The following is a 20,245-nucleotide window of genomic DNA, read 5'->3' on the forward strand; positions in this document are numbered from 1 at the left end:
TGTTTACTATATCCATGTGCGTTTTTATATATTTCTTTTTAATTATAACATTATACTTAATTTTTCTATGATAAATAGGTGGTTTTCGTTGTACGAATAGGCCATTTTTTTTATTTAGGGCCAATTATTTATTACCGCTTCCTGTCACGTGACCAGCGTTTCCAATTTAGCGGTTTTCCTGCTAGATCTGGAGATTTCATTTGCAATCTAGCGGGGAATTCTAGAAAATCTGGAGATATTTGGCACCCGCAATTTTAGATTAAAAAATAAAGAAAAGCGCTTGAAAATACTTTAAAACATAAAATAAACTCATTCATGTAAGTAAAAAAAAGTAGCATTTATTGGCTTTGGTAACAATTATTTATTGATTATTTGTTTTGTTTTTCACCTATTTTTCGGTTAACCATTCTTAAATCTCGCTATAAAATCGATTTTTCCAAGTACATTTTAGGTGGGGGGGGGGGCATTCCAACCTCCGAAATAGTGTTTTTTAGAAATTTACCTGTGAAGTCCGAAGTTTAAAACCTTTTTTTTAAAAAAAACTACGTTATTTGTTTTTTTGTTTTTTTTAATGAAACGATCTAAGCAACCTCGTATTTAGTCGAAAATTGTAAAAAGAAAGAAACAACAGCAAAAAAAAAAAAAAAAAAAACTTATACCAATACAGTAGAATTTAATTATCTACCAACCTAAATACTTTTAACATGCTAAAACAAAGTTTTTTGTTGTTTTATTTTTCTAATTTCAAAATATGTTGCACCATTATTGTGATGTTTAATTTGCAGAATATTTCAATTTAACTTTTATTATAAAAAGTTTGAGTTTATGATTTGTTTCTTGCAAAAAAAAAAAAATACCCTTTCTGAAAAAAACAGCAAAAACTAGCTGATAAATATATGGGGAGCTAACCGCTTCAATATAATTCCAGAAACATATAGTAAGAAAACACGGAACATTTTATATATTGAATATACTATATTTATAATTTTTTTAGTGTAGGAAGTTAAAATATGTTTTTGGGGGGGGGGGTAAATTAGCGATTTTTGAAAATTTCAGATGATAAAAGATAAAAATCTAGCGATTTTCTGGACATTTCTTTCTCCTGACCTCGCGGGTTTTTTTAAATGTCAGAAAAGGATATTTTGGTCTCACAGGCTTAATGTAAACATAATGTGTTTGCAATATCGGTAAATTTTCAATGGGTTTAATCACATGATTATTGATAATGTAACCATGTGATTGAAATTTGATTTAAATTAACCGCACATTGTTGCTTTGCTATCAAATATTCATCGAAAAAGGGTAGGGACAGACAATGAATGCCGACGCTCAAAATGTATAAACATTTTGACCCTTCCCTTTACTTAAAAATTCACCAAAAATCAGGAAATTAACCAATTTTAATGAAAATTGCAGTATTTATCAAATAATGATCGCAGAATATAATGAACTAATTATATTTACTTAACTCTTAGTGAAAATGTTTGATTTTGATTAAACAAAAAAAACCTTTACTAAAGTTATGGTTTTCAGTAGTAAATAAAAAATGCAAGAATTTATTTTTGCTTTTTTTATATAAATAAAGCATCGTAATTTGTAACAATAAAAAATAATTTTTACAGGAACATTCCCAAAAAAGCCCCTAAAGTCTGTATTAATGAATTCAAAGGAAAATAAATTTCTCACATACTATCAGGAAATAAAAGATTCAATTAGATTCCTATTTCAGTCACCTAAATTATTTAGGGTGAAATGAGTTTAGGAATTTATAGCCAAACATAAATATTTTTTTTTTTGCTTAAAAAAAATAGCATTAATACAGTAAGTTATGTAAAATTTGCATAGAATGCTCTGCTTTACGGTTGTTGTAAAAATGGAACGGAAATTTGAATTTCGTTCCCTTTTTAATTCGGTACATTTTTACATTACGTCCAATCCCTCGTTCACATTCGACACGTCAACTTTTATAGCTTTTCGGGTATGCTGGCAAGGTTAGGGGTGTCTATTCCGAAAGCCGTTCATACATCGGTAGATTGGTAGGTGTATCAGACATTTCATGAAAAATAGTGAATAATTCCACCCCGTCTTTCCGAGCTTATAACTCCTCGAAAAATGTAACTTAAGCTCTAATTTTTTTTTCAATTAAAGGAGCAAGGACCAAGGTTTCATTAAAAAAAACAAAAAAAAACAAAAAACAAACGTGTTTTTTTTTTTTAAAAAAAGGTTTTAAACTTCGGACTTTACAGGTAAATTTCTAAAAACACTACTTTTTTGTTTTTAATTTGAATATATTATTTATTGACCTTTTCTCTTCAATTTGTGATATATAACACTTTGGTGAGTAAATTAATTATTTACTTTTTAATAGACATTTCAAAATGGGAGGCGTAAATTATTCGACCCTCTGTCTTTCCGAGCTTATAACTAGTCGAAAAATGTAATTCAAGCCCTAATTTTTTTTTTCAATTAAAGGAGCAAGGACCAACGTTTCATTAAAAAAAAACAAAAGAAAAAACAACGTGGTTTTAAAAAAAAAAACTTCGAACTTTACAGGGAAAATTTCTAAAAAAACACTACTTTTATTGTTTTAAATTTGAATATATTATTTATTGACCTTTTCTCTTCAATTTGTGATATATAAAACTTTGGTGTGTAAATTAATCATTTACTTTTTAATAGACACTTGAAAATGGGGGGGGGGCGTGAATGTAAAAAAAAACTTTGTCTAAAATATTATATTCGGTTTATTGGAAAGAGCATAAAATTTCACATTGATCCAGAAAATATCGTAAAAATAAAATCAATAGAAAAATTTTGATAGATTTATAAAGTTTAAAAATTGAAAAATATTGAGTTCGTAAAATTCATTACTGTTAAAAAACAGTAATGAATTTTACGAACTCAATATATAAATATAAAATATAAATATTTCTATTATTTTTAAAACAACTTTAGTAGTTTATTTTGGAAGTATAATCCATAAAGAAAATAAACGACACACTTTTAAAAGAGAAATTACGAGTTTTTATATTTTATTCGCAGTTTCGTGATAGGGGTGTCAAAAATTCCTACAAAAATTCTGATACATCTACTAGATTGGAGCGTTTATTCGTTGTAAACGTACCCGACAACCTATAAATGTTGACATTTCCAATGTGAATGGTAAGCTGGACTTATGTAAAAAATAACAAAAAGATATACCAAACTGACTTTTTCGTTTAAAAATGGAATTATTTCCCTTTCGTTATTAACTTTTTTTTTTTTTTTTTTTTTTTTTTTTAAATATTTTGTGTTTTATATACATAAAGTACAATTGTTGAATGTTACTGTTTTGATTATATTCGTTTGGGGGGGCACAATTAAAAAATTAAGAAAGATTAAAACGGAGTGAAATTTAAGTTTCCATTCTATTTTTACAACAACCGTAAAACAGCACATACTCAGCAAGTTTTATCATAATTTATAAGCATAATATTGAAACACTAAATCAACATTTTATTTATTTTTCTGCATAATTAATGATGGAAGTATTTTTCTGTTTATTTTCTGAACATCTGTTAAAAAAAAATAATTTATACATTCTCATGAAAAGAAAGAATCAAACTTTTCTCTATATTCACATAACTATTTAAAGTGTTCATGTAAAGCATTCATCTGTTCATTTTATAATAAAAATTCCGTTTTAAAAGAGAAACGTTTACTGCCAAATTTCTTTTTTAAAAAAAAAGTGAAAGTTTTCCTGAAAAAAAAACTTTCACCTAACCATTTATGGTAAAAAATTAATCTTTCTTGGGGAAAAAAAAACAAACTTTTATTGATTAAAACAATTGCAAAAAATAATAAAAGTAAATAAACGCACAAAATGCAATTTTTCTTGAGGAATGTGTTCCATTTTAACAAACTGAGCCACAGCAACACGTGGCCGGGTATAGCTAGTATATTATATATATATATATATATATATATGTTATATATATTATATATATATATGTTATATATATTATATATATATATGTTATATATATTATATATATATATATATATATATGTTATATATATTATATATATATATGTTATATATATATTATATAAATATAAATTATATATATATATGTTATATATATTATATATATATATATATATATATGTAATATATATTATATATATATATGTTATATATATATTATATAAATATAAATTATATATATATATGTTATATATATATTATATATATATTTTATATAAATATCTATTATATATATATATATATATATATATATATATATATATATATATATATATATCAATGATATATATCAATGACCATCCCTCTTGAAGAAGCCCACATAAATCGGGCGAAACGTTGAGTATCCAGGTCCTTCCACCTCCATTTTATTTCACATATATATATATATATATATATATATATATATATATATATATATATATATATATATATATATATTACATATATACAGGGTGTCCCAGAAGTCGCGACCATGTAGATTTATATAAAAACAAATATGAATATCAATGAATATCAATTTTATTAATCAAAATCACAGTAGATGCTCAAATTGTTCACCTTCAGCCTGAATACATGCATCGATTCTCTTTATAAAACTATCTTTTACTCTAATGAGGGTTTCAGTAGTAATTTTTTGACATTCAATTATTATCGCATCTTTCAAATCATCAAGAGTGTGTGGACGATTCTGGTAAACTACAGATTTAAGATGTCCGCAAAGGAAATAGTCAAGAGGTTATAGATCTGGTGATCGAGGTGGCCACTCCACGGGACCTCTCTGCCCAATCCATCTTTCTGGAAAATTTTGATTCAGGTAGTCACGCACACAAATAGCAAAGTGTGGTGGAGCTTCATCTTGCTGAAATAAGAGGTTTTGTCGTCTAATTACAGGAACATTTTCTAGGTATTCAAACAGGAAGGTCTGTAAAAGCTCTAAATAATTTTCACCGGTGACATTGTTAGTATTGAAAAAATAAGGACCAACGATTTCCTCCTCCCATATTCCAGCCCAGACCATTATTTTAGGGTTGGTCTGATGATGACCCTCCTCATGCCAGTTAGGATTTACTTCTGACCAATAGCGCATATTGTGACGGCTTACTCGCCCATTTAAATGAAAGATTGCTTCATCACTAAATAATATCGAAGAATCCAGGTGATTACACACCCATTCACAAAACTCTAATCGCCCATCTGTGTCATCGCCATGTAGAGCTTGTACAAGATGCACTTTGTACGGGTGAAATTTCTGTGTTTTAAGAATACGATGTACTGATGATTTGCTAATCGTAAGCTCCTGGCTTATTCTCCTTACTGGTTTCACGGGGCTTCTAGCAACATTCGCCAAAACCATAGTTGATGTTTCCTCATCAGTTACACTCTTTCGTCGACCACATCTCTCGCGGTCAGGAACTGAACCTGTTTCTTGGAAACGTTTGATCAAACGGCAGACAGTGGTATGGCTCAATGGTTTTTCTCGCTCGGGATGAGTGCGGTTGAATTCTTTAGCTACCGAGCGGTATGTAGCCCAATCTCTTCCAAACATAAAAATCAATTTAACTCTTTCTTGCATTGTAAATTTCTCGCCCATATCGAATACAATCTGAAACAAAAAAAAATACAAATATAAATATATGGTGTGCGACTTCTGGGCCGAATAAAATCTGAAACAAAAAAAATATAAATATATGGTGCGTTACTTCTGGGACACCATGTATATTATATATATACATATGTTATATATATATTATATAAATGTATATGTATTATATATATATATATTATATAAATTTATATATATTATATATATATACTATATATATGTTATATATATTTGTTATATATATATGATATATATATATTACATAATATATATAATATATAATATATATATGTCATATATAATACATATATATATATTATATATATTTATTATATATGTCATATGTATATATTATACATATTATATGTATATATAATATATTATATATATATATTTTATATATATATTATATATATTATATATATTATATATATATTGTATATATTATATATATATATATTATATATATATTATATATATATTGTATATATTATATATATATATATATTTTATATATATATTTTATATATATATTATATATATTATATATATTTTATAAATATATTATATATATTTTATATAAATATATTATAAATATTATATATATATATATTATATATATGTTATATATAAATATTATATACATATACTATATATATATTATATACATATATTATATACATATATATATTATGTATATATATTATATATATATTATGTATATATATTATATATATAATATATATATATTATATATATATTATATTATGTATATATATTATATATATAATATATATATATATTATATATATATTATATTATGTATATATATTATATATATAATATATATATATTATATATATATTATATTATGTATATATATTATATATATAATATATATATATTATATATATATTATATTATGTATATATATTATATATATAATATATATATTATATATATATTATATTATGTATATATATTATATATATAATATATATATTATATATTATATACATATATATATTATATATATATATATTATATATATTATATACATATATATGTATATAATATATATATTATATATATTATATACATACATATATATATTATATATATATTGTATATATATATATATTATATATATTATACATATATATTTTATATATATATCTATTATATATATTATTATATATATTATATATTACACATATATTATATATAATATATTATCTATATATTATATATCATATATATTATATATAATATATAACTTATATATTATATATTAATTATATCTTATATATTATATACATATATTATATATTATATATACATATTATATAAATATATATTTTATATATATTATACATATATGATATATTATATATACATATTATATATATATATATTTTATATGTATATATATATATATTATATATACATATTATATATTTTATATACATATATAATATATATGATATATTTATATATATTATATATGATATATATATAATATATATATATTATATATATAATATATATATAATATATACAATATATACAATATAATATATATATAATATATACAATATACAATATATAATATATATAATATATATATATAATATATACAATATATAATATATACAATATATATATAATATATACAATATATAATATATACAATATAATATATATATATAATATATAATATACATATAATATATACAATATATAATATATACATATATAATATACATATAATATATATATAATATATATATTTGATATGTATATATAATATATATATAATATAAATAATATATTATAATATATAAATATATATATATTATAATATATATATAATATATATATAACGTATATAATATATGTATATAATATAATATATATATATATATATATATATTATATATATACATAATATAATATATGTACCTATTTACTATGCCTCCCCACGGGACAGAGTTAGACACCAGGGTCGTTTTTCTAACGTGGAGAAAAGGTACAAAAATAAAAATTGTCTCAGTCGTGAAGGATTTCTCCTTCACCGAAAGGGAACAAGAAATGGAAGTGCAGCAATGCAGCATCTGAAGAACAGATACTACACTTTGATCTTGATGTAGATAATGAAACGAATTCTACTCTTCCGTTCTTAGATGTACTTGTGTCTAAGACATCTTCGTGTTTTCTTACTTCGGTTTATCGTAAACCAACCTTTACGGTCTCTATACTCGTTGTGACTCTTTTTGCCCTATAAACCAAAAATATAATTTGATTAAGACATTAACACATACCCCCGTAATAATAATAAAGGGTTGGGTTCGAGACTCCTAACAAACCGTTCACCTGACGAAGGCCGGAGGGCAAAACGGCCGAAACGTTGTGACAATAACAACCAAGATGAGGAAGTCAGTCCGACAATCTCAATCAATGAAAACAACTCATCTAAAAAATACAGACAATTAATATTATATATATATTATAATATATATATTATATATATATTATATATATATTATATTATATATTATATATATTATACATATTATATATATATTATATGATTTTTGAGCTGGATTAAATCCGACGATATGAAATAAAATGGAGGTGGAAGGACCTGGATACTCAACGTTTCACCCGGGGGTATATATAATATATATAATATAATATATATATATAATATATGTATAATATACAATATATATATAATATGTGTATAATATATATATAATATATGTATATAATAACCAATATATATATAATATATGTATAATATATATAATATATATAATATATATATAATATACATATATATAATATATATAATATATATAATGTATATAATATATATAATATTATATATAATATATATATATAATACATATATAATATATAATATATATATAATACATATATAATATATAATAATATATAATATCTATATATAATATATAATATATATAATACATAATAATATATAATATCTATATATAATGTATATATTGTATCTATATTATATATATATTATATAATATTATATATATATTATATATATTAAATATTATATATAATATATATATATTTTGTAATATATATAATATATGTATTATATATATATGTATACATATTATATAATATATATATTATATATGAAGTATATATATAATATATAATATATATATTATATATATAATATAATATATATAATATATTATATATATAATATATATAATATAATATATATAGATAATATATATATAATATAATATATATAATATAATATATATAATATAATATATATAGATAATATATATATAATATAATATAATATATATAATATAATATATATAGATAATAGATATATAATATAATATATATATATAATATATGAAATAAAATGGAGGTGGAAGGACCTGGATACTCAACGTTTCGCCCGATTTATGCGGGCTTCTTCAAGAGGGATGGTCATTGACGAGAGAGTCGGACGATTGGGACTATATATAATGATGGGAGAGAGTAGCGTGTTTTCCTTATGTAAATTAGATGTCATATATACATGTATATACATTTTATGAGAGAAAAAATAAATTAGAGTTAACTAGTGTAGTGGATTACGTCTAAAAGTTAAAATATCGTAGAGATTTAAAAGAAAAAAAATTGTGTTTGGAAATATAGTGGTGATAGATTAAGTAAATAAAATGACACGAGATTACGAAAGAATTTTTTTTTTTTTAAATTAGAAATAATTGAATTGGGATAAAATAGCGTAGTAACTAAAAAGATGGTGTCTAAAAATAAGAATAGGAGGTGATAAAATGGAGTCTAAAAATAGATAATGATAAAATACAGTAAATAAGTAAAATAAAAATAATAAAATTAATAGAAATTACGAATTTTTTTTTTTTTTTATATCGCGTTTAACCGGTGTCTAAGTTGTTCTCTTTAATAATTATTTACGACAGAAAGGGAGCAACGTGGAAAAAACCTTTTCTTTGCTGTATTATATTGCTGGAATGGGTGATTATAGCTGACTCAATTAAACGTCGTGTGGATCTGTTATGTATGTGTTTAAGGAAAGTTGCTTTGTTAAAATCAAAATGGTGGTCGTTCTCCATGATGTGACAAAATATGGCGTTGAGTGTATTGTTGTTTTTTACATCTCTTTCGTGTTCATATATTCTTTTATTTAAATTACGTTGAGTTTCTCCGACGTATATTTTTCCACAATCAAGGCAGGATATGGTATATATTCCGGCTTTGGTGTTATTGTTGGTATTAGTTATAATTTTACGTGTTAGATCCCTAATTGTTAAAGAGTTTAGTTTTGTTATTTGAATGCCTGTCTTATTTAGGTTCTTATAGATTGTGTCGTTCTTTTTATTAGTTTGTAATGTTAATTGTCTGTTGTGTGTCTGGCTATTTAGGGAATTTAGGTCTCGGTTTCGGTTATGGTAAATTTTTAGTGCTTTTCTTTTTGCATTTGCCAAAAAATGTTGAGGGTATTGTAAGTTCATGAATGTACGTTCGATATACTCAAATTTTTCCACGCTGCCCATCATTATATATAGCCCCAATCCTCCGACTCTCTCGTCAATGACCATCCCTCTTGAAGAAGCCCGCATAAATCGGGTGAAACGTTGAGTATCCAGGTCCTTCCACCTCCATTTTATTTCATATCGTCGGATTTAATCCAGCTCAAAAATCATATAATATATATATAATATGTATATATTTATGATATAATATATATAAAATATATATATAATATATATTTATAATATAATATATATATTTATAATATATATATATAATATAATATACATATAATACAATATATAATATATATAATATATATATACTTAAAATATTTTATATATATAATATAATATATATAATATATATATATATAATATATATGATATATATATTATAAATATATATAATATATATGATATATATATTATAAATATATATAATATATATATGATATACATATTATAAATATATGATATATATATGATATATATATATATAATATGTATATATATAATATATGCATAAAATATATATATAATATATGTATATAATATATATATAATATATATATTTAATATATATTTAATACTAGCAAAGATACCCGTGCTTCGCACGGAACTTTGTTGCGCACTCGGGTACCAAAATCTGTGGGCACCTTTCCAGTAAGTTGATGTTGTAAGAGCAACGATTGCATAAGGTGATTAACATTTTAACTACCTCTTGTAGTGACTGAAATTCAATCAGGAACTTCACAAAACATTTTCATCAAAAAGGAAGGTTACTTGATGTTACATAGTAAATTTTTCATTGAAGTAATTTTCAACTCTTGCTTAAATTTTATCTTGCACATTCAATACTAAAAACTTACCACAATCAGATCATGTCAGTTTTTCCTCATATCCATTTCTCGAACTTTTCACTGAAGAGCCTCAGGGTAAACTACATTTCTGCTGCTTTGATTTGGAGCCAGAATGTAGAGTTTTTCTGAACTTCCTGTCCGGCTGATGGAGACGTAGAACATACCGTGACTGAAGCAGTCTGATGTCAAGTCTACGCCAATGGTGTTAAATGTCTGACCTTGACTTTTGTTTATGCTCATTGCAAAACACACCTTCACAGGAAATTGGAGTCTCCGGAATTTAAATGGAAGTTCTGAGTCCGATGGAACTAAGGGGATCCTTGGCAGTAGAACGGTTTTGCCTTTGTAGGGACCACAGGAAATGGTGGCCTCAAGTACATTGGTGTGCAATCTGGTGATAACACATCTGGTTCCGTTTGTTGTTTTTGGCGGTTCCAAGGATTGAAGAATCATGATTGGCGATCCAATTTTGAGATTTAAAATGTGTGGAGGCATTCCAGATATCTCCAAAGAGTTTAAAAACTCCACAGGGTAGTGAACAGCTTCATATTCATTAGTAGCCGAATCAACTGACTTGTATTGCTTTGTGTCTCCTGGAAATTCATCCATTATTGAATTGTTCAAATGATTCACATTGCTGTTTAATAGCGAAATAATAGCCCTCTCAGCAAGCCAATCCGGTGATTTTCCATTGTTTTGCAGGTCTGGGTACACTTTGTCTTTCAGTTGCTTCTGATTACCGACACATTTACCAAGCGCAGTTGGAATCTTAATTGTGTCAGGTGAAGAAGTGATAGGAAACTGACCATTACCGATTTGGAGAAGCAATTTTGAGAAGTCTGCTGCAGCTGTGTTATCAGAGATATAGGCTCTCATATTAGTAGTCAGTCTCTTCACTATAACGTGCCTCCAGAGATAAGATTGTTTCAAACTTGCATTGACAATGTTAGCCCTTGTGCCATTTTTAACCACTGGGAGGATTTGACGGAAATCACCGCAAAATAAGGTTGGAATGCCACCCATGGGATTCTTGTTTCCTGTGATGTCTTGCAGTGTTCGGTCAATTGCTTCATAAGCACTCTTGTGCGTCATTGGGGCTTCGTCTACAATGATTGCAGAGGTGTCTCTAATTACATTTGCCAAGGCTGAGTTACCAGTAATTTTGCAAACTGGCTGATCCATTCGATGAGTATCCAAGGGTACTTTAAAAGTGCTGTGAAGAGTGCGGCCACCTTGTAGTAGAGTAGCAGCAATGCCACTGAATGCTGTTGCAAGCACAATCTTTCTCATGGATCTAATCTTTGCAAGGATCAAATTGATTACAAAAGTCTTGCCCGTACCACCTGGAGCATCAAGAAACATCATGTTTTTGTTCATTTCACCTTGTGCTTCCAACATTGCCATGAATGAATTGTAAACTTCTCTTTGAGAATCGGTCAGTTTTTCTTGCATATTTTCTGCTTGTAGGGAAAGTTCTTCAAGATTATAAGTAACTTCACGTTGATACTCTCTCGCGAGTCTTTCATCTCTCCCTTGCGTTGGTGCAGGTAATCCATAGCTTGCCAATGGTTGACCGCACATAAGGAAAACTTTTTCTTCAATTAGACAAAGAGTTTTATTGTAGATGTCCTCATTAAAATCTGCTTCTGGATTGTTAACTTCTTGCCTGTATCTGTGAAGAATGTCTTCAGATATTACATCACGAAAAGCCATCCAGATCTCAAGAGGATTTCTTGGCTCACAGGCTGTTAAAATTATCACAAATAGGCTTCGCAAATTTGAAGGTGATTGAGTGGCACTTGCCTCTCCTACTGCTTGATGCAAGTGATGGTCATTTTCTAGAAGGCCTCGAGCAAGGCACGCTGCTCTGTATGTTTCAAACACCTGACCATTGTATGCTCGCAAATTTTGAAATGAAGTTGGACCAGCAACCTCATTGAGCAACAGGCGTAAGAAATAACACTCCCCTGCTTTTGGACTAATCGTGTAGATTCTCCCAATGCATGGTGCCTTCCATACATCATCATTTTCAGTACCTTCAACTTGTACCCCACGCATTCTTCTCATCCATTTCTTTGTCGATTTGTTCCAAGTGTAAAACTCAGGGACTTCTGCGTATTTGAGACCCCTTGCAAAGTCATCCTCATGGCAGAGTTGAAAAAATGCTGTCAAAGTTGTGGCAGGCGGTGGACCTTGGGCTCGTTCCAGAGCAGTATCAGCTGAGAACATGACACGCTGCCCATTTTCAAGATGAACAGAAAGTTGTACAATTGGGGGGAAATGTTCATAGATGGGATGTTCCAATATCCTCCAGGCCGCCTCTGAACTGCCGACATACCTTGCATTCTGGAACTGCTGGATCTCATCCACAATGTGACTTTGTACTTGGCCTTGTTGGTTAGCTGCTCCATCAGTTCTTTGTAGTTCAAACACTGCTTGATCACATCCTTTATTCACGTATTTGAGGACATATTTGATGCTTTGGATCGAGCTGCAAATTTCTACGTTAATGTGAGCGTTGAACTGCTGAAGGAGGACCTTGTTGTACGGAACAATCCACTGGTTTGTTATTTCTTGATTAACATACCGACCATTTCTCTTCATCCTTATTGTACCAGTCTGGCCTCCATCTTCTGGTTTTCTTCGCCTGTACTTGGGGTAAGAGTCTTGGCCTTGCTCGGTACACTGAAGAAATTCTTTTGGGTATTTTTTGGAACATTTGTTGTCAATCATACATGGACAATTTGGATTAAATGGTCCACAAGGTCCATGCACCATATGTGCCATCACTTTAGCATGAAGATCAGGATCTTCCTCTTTGTCAGGGATCTCTGCAGATATGCATAGATCCATTTTTTCTGGTAGAAGTTTGTCCTCTGGGGCCTGCCAGGTGAGGATGTGTGCATGCGGCAGTCCTCTTTTTTGATATTCAATACTGTACAGGAAAGCCCTCAGCCTGCCAAATCCTCCCTTTTTAATAAATTCAAGTAACTTTTTTAGCTTCTGCCTGAAAACCCTGGCAACAATATCTGGACGATCCTGAGGGTCTTGCCCTTGAAGACAATTTTCTGTAATTTCTGTCCACTTTGGATTTGTTGTGAACGTGATGAAGAGGTCGGCTCGGCCCATTCGCCGAACATATGCCATGGCATCACTTTGACGCTCAAACATGTATCGAGGGCCTCCTGTATAAGTTGCCGGAAGTACAACTCGTTGACCAAACTGTTCTGGATTCCCATCCTCCCTAAGAATTGAATCTCTCAAGTTGCTATAATTGTCAGCTCTCAGGGTCTGTTGCTCACGCCTCAGGAACTGTAAACGTTCTGTTTCAATCTTGCAGTACACATCCACCAGCCATTGTTGAAATAGCCTTCGGTACCAGAGAAAATAGTTTCCAGGCCGAGTCATTAAATGGTACGAATAAAATTGCTGTTGGGTAACTTTTCGCCCATTGGATGCCTTCATGTAGATGTTGTAAGATGGAGAACCATAGGGGTACATTAACGGGTACATTAAAGTATCGTAGAGGGGATGTAGTTCGGAGATCCATTTTAATGTATCATTTCTAAAACGCAAGACAATATCCCGGTTAGCTGTTGGTTCATTCTCCATTAATATTCCAATCTCATACGTTGTTGTTGGAGCATTGAATCGCCGTGGATGCTCTTCTTGCGGCCTTCGGTCTTCCCTTATGACAACTTTATGTTCTACCAAGTGTTCTTCTTCAATCCTCTCCTTTGTTGTTTTCAGCTGACAAATAAAGCTGTTGTTCTCATGTAAAAATTCAGTCAGACTTTGGAGAATGTCTCTATTGAGTCTACTGTCACGTCCCCGATTATGTAGTTCCTCTTCCAGACTATCCAAGAAGTAGACTTGAATAAACTTTGCTGTTTCATCTTCAGGTGGTAAAAGACTCCCAATCTGGTGGCAAACCTGGCCTCGAATTCTAAAAGAAGGATTCCACCCATGTACTGCCGCAATTTTGTGACCAAATGATGTCATTGCAAAACAATTGTTATAACAGCGTAGATTTTGCAGAAAATCTTTAGAGATGGGACCATTGCCGGAGAGCAAATCTTGAAGCAACTGAGGCAGTGGTGGAAAGCTATCAAGCACAACTTTGCCAGAAGAACAACAACAACCAGGGGTTTCTCCTTTAAATTTTACAGCTGAGCAATGTTGACATACTTTGTCCATTTTTCCTATATCAGCTGTAGTGAGAGAGTCATTTTTGTTGTAGAGCAATCCTTTTCTATTGCAGTGTTCTATTTCATGGTGTCTCAAAGCAGTCATTCGTTGTCTAGCTGCCTCGTTTTCTGTCAATTGCTGGGGCAAAGTCATACTCTCTCTCCATGCAGCCTCTCGTTGTTGCCCTTGGTATAGGCGAAAGCTTCGTTTGGTTTCCGATTCATTCTGATGTCGTTGAGCCACTCTCAACTGACCTTGTGTACGTCTACTTACCTCATATAATTCATTCGATCGTAATATTGCTTCTCTTTCCAGTGCATATCTTTGCCTTTCTTGAATTTCATCTTGTGATGAATTTAACCGCCTTACAGCATGTCTAGTTCTGTCAGCTTCACGTTGGGTTTCTCTTTCCAAATCTGACAGTCTTGCTCTCCTTTCTCTTTGACGTATCCTGTTAAGTTCTAGACGTCTTTCTCTATCTGAATTGTTTTCATTGGAGCGAATTGCAGCAACTCTTAGTCTATTAGCTTCCAATCTTTCCATTCTTTCTTCCTCACTTTCGTTTCTACTTCGTTTGGGTGGCATAATTTCGGTTTTAAACGGAATTGTTTAACGATATTAATGATTGTAAATTAATTAAGCGTAAAGGAAATGTATACTAACTGAAATGGACGAACTATAAATAATATTTCTGAATAGTACAATTATAAACAATTATATTGTACCTATTTACTATGCCTCCCCACGGGACAGAGTTAGACACCAGGGTCGTTTTTTAACGTGGAGAAAAGGTACAAAAATAAAAATTGTCTCAGTCGTGAAGGATTTCTCCTCCACCGAAAGAGAACAAGAAAATGAAGTGCAGCATCTGAAGAACAGATACTACACTTTGATCTTGACCAAAAGGAATGAATAAAAGCGACCTACGTGTGACTCATTACTTCCGGGTGTAAACGTCACAATCTAAAAGTAATAATTAAAAAAAAAAAGTAAATGTAAAATAAATGTAATACCAACTTAGGTTAACTAAGTAAACAGTACAATTAAAACAGTTCTATTAAAACAAATAATTACTAAGATCTAGGTAATTGTTAGTCTCATTGTTATGGTTTTAAAGAAAAAAATGTGTAAAAAAAGTTCTGCTTTTGTGAGTACGTGTATTTCTTTTAAATTACATAACCTTTTTATTTTATTAATTATATCTCTTTTAAATTTATATATTTTGTTAGTAAACTGGAAGAAATTCAGTTGAATAAAACCTTGTTCGTGTTCTTTACGTTAAACTCATATTTTTATAAAAGGTTCATCCGGTTTAAAGAAAGCGCTAAGTTTAAATAAGACTGGAAATAACTAATTCAATATATAAATAGAAAAATGAAATAAATATAAGCTTTAAGTCTTAAGATAGTAATAATCAAAATGTAATAAATTATTTGTAGTTCAAATCTATGATAAGACAGGCTTTCGAAATAGGCTCGACCAGAAAGATTAAATTGGAACGAAATTATAATCTCCGTGCCATTTTCAAAACAACCCCACAAAAGTAACGATATCCTGCAGTTGGTTAAATGACAATGGTTGTAAGAAAAATGTAAAAGAAAATGCTCTTATCTGTTTATTTTGACCTGTTTTATTTAATTAAAAAAACATTGGCTATAACTGGAAGAGAGCGTTATGTTTTGGGGGTTGTTTAAAAAATAGAATGGAAATAAAGTTAGTTCCGTTTTAATTGTCTTTAATTGCGGCAAGCGCTAACAAAATCGAAAAATCACTGTTTACATTCGAAATGTTAACTTTTATAGGTTTACAGGTTTGCTGACAAGGCTGGGGGTGTTTAATACAATTATTTTACTAAATTGATTTTTTTCATTTAAAAATGAAATTATTTCTTTTTTAATAAAGTTTTATTTTAAAATATTTGTTTTTGTTTATTTATATAAAATTACGATAGTTGAATTGTATTCTTTCAATTATATTGGCAAGTAAAATATAAAAGATTAAAACGGAACGAAATTGAAATTTCCATTACATTTTCAATACAATCCCAAAACATAAAGCTTTCCTCGCCAATGAATTGTTTTGATAATATACGTAAAGTGAAATAAATCGAATATAAAATTAAATGAAAATATATTAAATAATTAAATGTTAAATAGATTTTGTAAATAGTACAGTTGAAATGATTAGAATATTTCCAATATGTAATAAGGTCGAGGTAATTAGTTAAAGAGATTTAATATAATGTGATATGCAAATGAGCATACGTCATTCGATATGGGGGTGGTTTGTAGACTAGTATATAAAGAAATTAGGCATTGATTCTTATGTCTCCTATAACAGAAACATCCTAAAATGGGTTCTAATGTTTCTCTACCAGGAGAGATCTACCGTGGCCTTCGTTATAAAGATGGCCGGCCAGCTGAAAAAATGACGTCATCGCCGAGGTCCCAACAAGCAAGATATGTGGAACTCTTGACTGTCAATAATGAACAGTAATTTTTACAGACAGCGTTACAAAACTTCAAAATTGGATTGAAATAAAGAAAGAACACGATGAGTTATACTGAAACTCATCTAATATTAATAATAAAAAAATAATAAAAAAAACAAGTTGTTTGTTTAAGTATTATAAGCAATTGAATATTTCGTTGTATTATAGATTTTAAAGATTAGAATGCGTTCTTTAACTACTTATAAATTACATTTTAAAAAAATGAAGGAACACGATTTGATTTGTAGTAAACTTGAAGTTTATTTGATATAATTAAATGAAAATTATGCATGTAAGATTATGAATATTTGAAGCAGAACACAAGCAAAATATTTGATATGAGTTAAGACAATAAACAAATATTAGAATTAAACTATTTTTTTAATCAAAATGAATTTTTTTTTTTAATCAAAATGAATTTTTTTTTTTAATCAAAATGAATTTTTTTTTTAATCAAAATGAATTTTTTTTTAATCAAAATGAACCACAATCAAAAAAAACAATATTTTTAAAAATCGAAATGAATTTTTTTTAAAATCGAAATGAATATTTTTTAAATCATTTGAACAATATTTTTTTAAATCAAAACTGAAAAACGAACGATGAATTAGTTTAACTGAAAAACGAACGATGAATTAGTTTAACTGAAAAACGAACGATGAATTAGTTTAACTGAAAAACGAACAATAAATTAGTTTAACTGAAAAACGAACAATAAATTAGTTTAACTGAAGAACAAACGATAAGTTAAAATTAAAATCAAACAAATAATGTTAGTATAAACAAAGTTACTAATGCAGAAATATTTCAAATATTAAATACATCAGACATTATAAAAATCCATTGTGGAATTTAATTAAAAGTTTGAATTTTTCTGAAATTTTTTTTTTTATTAATGTTGTCATTCTCCTTGCGACAAAAATTATTTATGAGGGAATTCGAAGAACTCCATATGAGCATTTTTTCAATTTGTTGTATAAATAAAAGATGTTGATCAGCCAAAATATTTAAGGTTATATACATGGCTAATTTTCTTTGATGAATAGAATGAAAGAAAGAATCGCATTTGGTAAGTTTATTTATGACTATATAATTATATAACACAAAATTATTAGTTGTATCATTTGGGTATAACAGAGAACCTTTGTTAATACCCTGAAAGTAGCTGTTTATTTCAGCTATTTCTTCAATAGTATCTCTCCCAGATATTAAGTTTTTGCAACTATTGCATTTCAATTTTTTAAAAACTGTATGACAGCAATAACCTGCTAAGTATAATATAACAGGAAGTACTGCTTTGCACCGATTAATATCATCTTCTGTTACATCTATGTTAAATTTATAAACATCTAACTGTTGTTCTGTTGTCATTTCATCCCAGTTAGTTTCGTGTAAATTCTTCAAATCAATAGTTTGGTTATTAAGTGGTAAACTCAATTTTAAAACTGATAACATTCTAAGTTTTTTTTCACATTCATACACTTGACGTATCGATATATTATACTGATCCCCGCTAAGTTGCCGATACTGGCCAAACCTTGCCTCAAGGTTATCTGTCTGAAACTTTCCTGGTAATATATACACCATGTTCAGTTCTCTAATGCAATATTTAGTTAATTCTAAAATTGCGTAAGTTGTATGGTGCAAAGCAGTATATGTTTCCTTTGTTAACTTACCAGTTCTTCCAGGTATGCTATTCCAAGTTTCTAACCAGTCACAGAACATAGAGAGAAATCTGTAATTATCACCATTTAATGTAAGTGGATTTGCATATTTATTACGAAGCTGAAAACCTTTATTTGGTGTTTTCACATTCAGTATTGTCCACCAAATATAAAATATTTGTATGTATTCTGCGATTTCTGCATAATGTGGCAAGCATTCCTGTTTGCCTAAGGTTAGCAAACCTTGAATAGTATATTCGTTGAAAATTTGCAAAACCAAATTAACATTTTGCCTTTCAAAAGTAGTGGGAGAAAGGGCCTTTGCAGTCAACTTATAACAATATTTTAAAAGCGATTGAGATTCTATCGCATAAAGTTTATGCAAACTAGAAAATGGAGCATTTTGGATGTTATCCAATTCATGATTTCCATTATAACAAAACTTTGGGAACATCATGCATTTACTTTCATCTTTTTGGCCAAGCCAATTGTTTCTAATGCATTTTAGTATATGTACTGAGTCGAATAAGAAAAAAAGAGGTCTAGACGTTATAAATGGATGTGGATAGACAATTGAAAGCTTTGCTGGGCTACAAAAGAAAGCCATGGCTTTTTTATTTATTGCATTATTATCTGTTATAGCACATAATACTCTAAAGCCTATCTCCTCTAAGCCAATTATTAAACGTTTGATTATGTCAAATAAGTTCTCAGCTCGAAGACATTTAGTTGGCATAACATGCACAACATCCTTATATTGTGAGAATACACTGCTAAGTATAAAAGCAAATGCACTTGTGGCAGGTTCATTGCTGTTGTTAGCTAAACCAACAATATTACCACCTTTATA

At 28.3% G+C, this 20,245-nt stretch overlaps 2 protein-coding genes across 2 annotated transcripts in view; one reads left to right on the plus strand and one right to left on the minus strand.

The window, feature by feature from the left end:
- LOC145295968 (uncharacterized) overlaps window positions 1-20,245 on the plus strand; it is a 358,155-nt gene that overhangs the window by 325,265 nt on the left and 12,645 nt on the right. The window lies entirely within an intron of this gene.
- The window catches only part of LOC145295971 (uncharacterized), a 42,462-nt gene continuing 26,747 nt past the window's right edge, over window positions 4,531-20,245 (minus strand). Inside the window, exon 2 of the mRNA XM_080141903.1 lies at window positions 4,531-5,630. Coding sequence (XP_079998029.1) covers window positions 4,764-5,630 — 867 coding nt within the window. The 3' untranslated portion in view covers window positions 4,531-4,763. The remainder of the gene's footprint in view (window positions 5,631-20,245) is intronic.

This window comes from Euprymna scolopes, chromosome 2, assembly GCF_053919585.1.
Source record: "Euprymna scolopes isolate OS-2025 chromosome 2, ASM5391958v1, whole genome shotgun sequence".
In the NCBI taxonomy this organism is placed as follows: domain Eukaryota; kingdom Metazoa; phylum Mollusca; class Cephalopoda; order Sepiida; family Sepiolidae; genus Euprymna; species Euprymna scolopes.